Below are 6073 nucleotides of genomic sequence, written 5' to 3' on the forward strand. Positions count from 1 at the left end.
AACGAACAGATGCACTATGGGTATTGTAGTGCTAAAACGAACAGGTGGACTTTTAACAGCTACAATGATTTCTCTGATCCGACCCAGATTTAGTTGATTTTTTTTTAAAGAACTCCTCAAACAGCTTGCTCCATATAATTGGAATAACGCTGTGATTGCTTACTGATAATAATAAGCAATCACATTAAGAAGCACTCTGAAGCCATTTAGCACTTTGGAGAGAGCACAGCATGTAAATGTAAATAAATGTCAAAGGATGAAACAGAAGCAGCAGAGAGGTAAATTGTTCTGGTGTTTATCCTTACCTTGATGGAAAGAAAGTCTGGAGGTGAATAGTCTGGTTTTTTCAAAAGAGGGAAAGACATTTTTCAGCACAATAAGCAGCTGGTAAAAGAAGTTTTTTTTTTTTTTACTTTACGGGAGATAACCTAGTCTATTGGTCAGTGCTCATACAGGTAATGCTGGTTTAACCCTTGTGCGTGCGAGGACTGTGGCAAATGATACAAATTTTATGGGTGTGGGGTCGGTTGGACCCCATTTGTAAACACAAGGGTTAAGAATGAAGAAAAAAGTGTCACCAAATTATGTTTTACACCTCTGTAGAAAAGCTTGCCCACTTTCAAACATATTCATGTTCATATCCCGCTCCACCTCATTTTGCGTATTCGTACCACGTACCACGAAGTTCAAGCTTTTCATTGCCTGCGATGCTTACGGCTGGCGTCCACAAGCAGCTAACATCGCCTAATTGAAAACACGCTCTGTACATGTCTGTGTTCTTCAGCCCGGCCATGACAAAACACTGGGAGGCTGAGCTGGAGGCACTAAAGGGGAACAACGCCAAGCTGACGGCGGCTCTGCTGGAATCCACGGCCAACGTCAAACAGTGGAAACAGCAACTGGCTGCCTACCAAGAGGAGGCAGAGAGACTACACAAACGGGTGAGCAAAGGGAGCGCGGGAGAGCGTGTTTGTTTTCATGTGTGATTAAATCATTCTGATCAAATAGGAGCACTCGTTTAGGAGGGACACTGTGAAGTCGAGATGAAAGCAAGAAACAGACAAGAGGGTGGGTGGGGGGAGTAAAGAAAAAGGCATGCTGGGAGACAGATTGAGATCAGGAGTTTGGTGACTAATTCAAAATACCCATCTTATCCCTGCAGGTGACAGAGCTTGAGTGCCAGAGTAACCAAACCCCGGTGATCAAATCCCAAAAGACGGAACTCAACCAAACCATAGAGGAGCTGGAGAACGCGCTGCGGGACAAAGAAGAGGTGTGTTTCTGCAAGAGTAAAGAAGGCAGAAGTAGAAGCAAAGTTAACGTCACACATCCATGTTTGTGCCCCTTCAGGAAATGGAGAAGTTAAAAGAAGAACTGGAAAACATGAATGACCTCATGGAGCAGAAAGACACTCTGAGTCAGAAGCTTGAGGTAAACCTCTCTTCCCTTTGTCACATGCAGCACCTGGCAAAACTGTTCACACTTGTTGAACTTTTTCACATTTCGTCCGATAAGAACGGCAACGATAATATATTTTCCTGGGATTTTGTGCGATAAACCAACACAAATTAGTGGATACCTGTAAAGAACGATTCTTCAGTTCTACCAATCTGTCTGTACTACTTTGAGTTGGTCTGTCACACAAAACCTCAGACTACTGGTTGTAACATCAGACACAGGATGTGGAAAATTTCAAGAGATGTAAATCATTTCATAAAGCACTGTGTCTTTAAAAGCAAACAGCTTCCACGTTACACACACTCATGCTTGCGTGGCTATCTGTGTGGGGACTTTCCATTGACTTCCATTCATTTCTACAGCCTAAAATTTACCCTTATCCTAACCCCATTACTATCCATTACATACCTAACCCTAACCAAAACTCAATTCACACCTCTTAGTCCTAAATCTGACCCCTGTCCCAAAAACAGCGTTTCCCCTTGTAGGGACTAGGCTTCGGTCCCCACAAGGTGCAGTGGGTCCCCACAACGTAGTATGAATCAGTAAAAAGGTCCCCACAAGGTATTACAAACAAATGCACACACACACACACACACACACACACACCGATAACTCGGTTTCGTCTTCTGCAGGAGACGGAGCTGCGCAGTCGGGTGCTGGAGGAGCAGCTTGCGGGAGCTGAGCAACGACTGGAGGAGAATCAGGAAGAGCAGGAGAATTTCAGGAAGAGCCTGCGGACGCTGCTGGAGCTGCTAGACGGCAAGATCTTTGAGCTGACGGAGCTCAGAGACACCTTGGCTCGTCTCATAGAGGAAGCCAGCTAGAGACAGAGGGTGCCAACCTTCACAGACAGAGCCATATGATGATTTATTTACAGCCCAGCACACAGACCAATCCCACCCTCCATAACTCCTCGTGTACCCTCACCCACATACATCTGAGACAATGCACTGCCCACTCTTACAGTTTAAACACAAGGGGCAGCTGATCCCTGATTTTTACCTTGAAGGCATCAGGTTCCTACCTTCTGCAAGCACTCCTGTAGTTGAACACGATGCAGGGACTACCTCAGCTTGCCTTCTGATTGGCTGTCGTATACTCGGTCAAACCGGTCAAGCTCAGTCGTAGAGATGCCACACATAAAAAAAAAAAACTGTGCCTCGGCGCCATCTGCTGTCTGAATGGGAGAGCTGCGCCGTAGTGCGGAGCATTTACTCAAACACACACATTGCACATTACTCCTCTTTAAAGCGGCCCTCCAGGGAAAAATGTTGAAAGTCATGTGGAAATAATTGCTGTTAAGACTTAAAAGAACTGCGCCAAAGCTGCCAAATCCCCACCCCCCCCCCAAAATGTTGTCCTCTAACTAGCAGATGCTTTGATCCAAAGTGACTTACTGTACAGGGAAGTTTTGAACAGAAGAACCCATGTTTGAGCCCGGGCTGCCGAGGAATGTAACCGGGTAACTGCTTTCGCATCGCTGAACCTCCCCAGCCTGGATTTACGAGGCTGCTGGGAAATGGAGTCTGACAAATATACATATATATTTTTTTTCTTTTAGCAGAAATGAAGGATTTCTGTATGCCCCATGCCCCCCACCACCATGTTACAAAAACCTATATGGCAGATAAGCAATGAATCTTCCAGATGGCCTTTTTTCATGCAACACAAAAATTTGAGTGCTATAGCTGAAATGAGAAATCTCGTATCCAGACAGCTTCCACTATCACAGTAGACATGACCTGTCTTCCTGCCAAACTCAGTGTGGCGTGTGTGTCCTGAGGTTTGATAGGCTCGTGTGCACTCGCATAGGTGCGTCTAAATAAATTGCATCAACAAAAAGTGATTTTAAACTAGTAAATCAATTTAAAAACTGGAATTCATTGTTATTTAGCTTGATTACACAGAGAATGATGTTTTTTGAAGTGTTTATTTATGCTACTTTGATGATTATGGCCTACAGCAAATGGGAACCTTAAAATTATGTTAGAATTATAATATAATATTACATAAGACCAATGAAAAAGAATTTAAATACATAAACATGGGCCTACTGAAAATTTTGTCCATGTGCTACGTCTTATATGCATTCACTAATTGGTTGAGGGTTTCTTCTTTTTATTTGCACAAATTATTGCATTAGAGCGACGTGACATGGATGTAATCGGTCTGTAGATCTGCTGAGGTGTTAAGGAAGCTGATGTTGCTTTAATGATGGCCTTCATTTTGCCTCACTTGTTTAAGTCTGGGATTGATAGATTCTCAGGTGGGTTTTTCTGACCAATTAAGCTCTCTGCAAAAGATCTGCAAAACATACTGAACCGCAACTGCAAAAGCAAAGCCAGAGAGAGTTGTACAGCAACCTTAAAGCTTCACTCGGAAGAAATATTTTGTAGGATACCATGTTTCAAGAGTTCTGCGTTCACTCCCCCAAACGTGCATACTGATAAAGTATTTAGACAGTTGGATAAATTCTTGAATAGGCTTTTTTTCCCACAATTCAGAGCTCATTCCTGTTTCTCATGCTGCGTTATTTTTGTACTCAAAAGTTTAACTTTCTGAGGTCCATGTGTAAAATGCAACATCCCATGAAGTCGAATTTTTAACTAGTAAATTTGGAAGTTGCTGAGTGCATGATCGTGGGATCGTCTCCACGGCAACCTCAAGATCAGAAACTAATATGGCTGCTGCTGCACATCAAAAACAGAGCAACAGTTTTAATTGTAAAGCATTTACTTCCACTCCTGATAGTTTGTGTCTCATTAAACCGTAGTAATGCTTAGTAATGTAGATGCTCATTTAGTGCTTGAACATATTTAACAACACATTATTTTCATCTTGCTAACTGTAGTTATCAACTAACGGCAAACACAAACTTGTGGCACCGAGCTCCAGCTCATGAGGCAAATATACAATGCTTCTTTTCCTACCAAACATTTTCCTTCCACTCAACTTTTCATTAGAATTCTTGGGTACAGCCCTCTGAACAGCCAGCTTCTTCAGCAAACTGGCTTTCTCTCCTTGAGGAGGGTTCTGCTGAGACTTCTACATTAAAAAACTTTTTTCTTTTATTGTCTTGTATAACAATCCAAATTTCTGCAAAACAAAAAAAGTAATAATTTTGTATTGTTACAAACTGTGAGCCATAATCATCAAAATTAGAAATAAATGCTTGAAACGTTTTGACCTTTTGATGAAACAAACAACTCTTCTCAGTGGTATGCTACTTTGTTGAGATGAATCTGTACCTGGGCACGTTGTGCTGTTAGAGAGGCCTGCACACACACCCTCACACCCACGCAAACACACACACACTGAGCAATATTAGACAGGCTCTATACAACACCAACTCTATCAGGTACTCTACTCAGTGGGCCCGTCCTGAAGGGTCAAACATGATTAAGCTGATACACGCCCTCTCCAACAGAAAGTGTACTACTGACCGCATTACTGTGTGGCAGCCCTGCGTGGTCCGAGTAGTGTAAACCGAAGGGCTTACAGAGCGTCATCCTCATGTCTGTAAATCTCCACCCTCAGTGAAACTGGCCACTGATTGTCACGCCTCACTGGTGACTCTTCAACCGTTCTCAGTTTATATTCTTTTCTTTCTTTTTTTTTTTTTAAAGTAAAGATATAACACTGGTGATATACATATAAAACTGTACAACAAAACTTTCTTACTCTTGCTGGCATTGTAAATGAATGGATGGACAAATCAAAATGCAGTAACACCCTGCGGTGACTTATTGTTGTGTATTAACCCACGGCTGAAAGCTTTTTCTCTGTGTACTGGAAGATTTATAACACCATGTAATAACACCGTGTTACAAGTTTTATACTCTTACTGTATAAAAGCAGCTCTGAAGCCCCGTGAAATCTTCAATTCTCTCCCTCCAAAGTCAGCTATTTTTATTTTTTTTATTTTACAGAGCTGTATCTCGACAAGGTGCTGCAGGTCTTATATCTATCTGAGCGCCCTGTTTGCACTGTTATGACACCGTTGTAACTCCATTATATGCCGACAGACTTGCATTTAGCATTAGCACAGTATAATTACGTAGTTTAAAGACCTTCTGTAGTTAGTTACACAGGTTAATACACTGGAATAAGACTCATGTAAAAGGGGGAATGTTACTTATTTTCTGTCTGATGTATGTGTCGAGTGGAGTGACAGAGATGAAATACTTTAATATTAATGCTATTGTTAATGAATGCCTTTGTACAGTAGTGGATAAAATGCTTTTCATTCTCCTGTTTTTGTAACTTATGGTATTTCAGTGTAGGTATTAACATTGTATTTAGAGGTATGAGAAGACTGGCAATATTTTTGACTATTTAAAGTAATTTTGAACTCATGACATTAAAGAGGTACCTCAGGCTTAAGAGATTTCTCAGATTGGTGATATTTGGTCGTTTGCAGGTAAAGATGTTTTGTTTAACGCTACGGTTGAAAACAGGTCAAGAGTCCCACCCGGTTAATTAAAGCTGTCATGATGTGGTCGATGTGGTTCACTGCTCAGGGCAGCATTTTGTCCGGGGGCAGCATGAGCCCAGGATGAGGGGTTTGGGTTATCGCTCCGTTTCACCCCAAACAAGCTGAGGGTTTACACTG

General features: G+C 42.0%; 1 protein-coding gene across 1 annotated transcript in view; it reads left to right on the forward strand.

Moving 5' to 3' along the window:
- The window catches only part of homer1b (homer scaffold protein 1b), a 30209-nt gene extending 24365 nt beyond the window's left edge, over positions 1-5844 (forward strand). The window contains exons 5-8 of the mRNA XM_014992866.2: positions 785-941; positions 1163-1273; positions 1351-1431; positions 2094-5844. Coding sequence (XP_014848352.1) covers positions 785-941; positions 1163-1273; positions 1351-1431; positions 2094-2285 — 541 coding nt within the window. The 3' untranslated portion in view covers positions 2286-5844. The remainder of the gene's footprint in view (positions 1-784; positions 942-1162; positions 1274-1350; positions 1432-2093) is intronic.
- Positions 5845-6073: the final 229 nt, after the last annotated feature.

The sequence above is a fragment of the Poecilia mexicana genome, unplaced genomic scaffold (genome assembly GCF_051168715.1).
Source record: "Poecilia mexicana isolate PSO_F unplaced genomic scaffold, ASM5116871v1 scaffold_9, whole genome shotgun sequence".
Classification (NCBI taxonomy): Eukaryota; Metazoa; Chordata; class Actinopteri; order Cyprinodontiformes; family Poeciliidae; genus Poecilia; species Poecilia mexicana.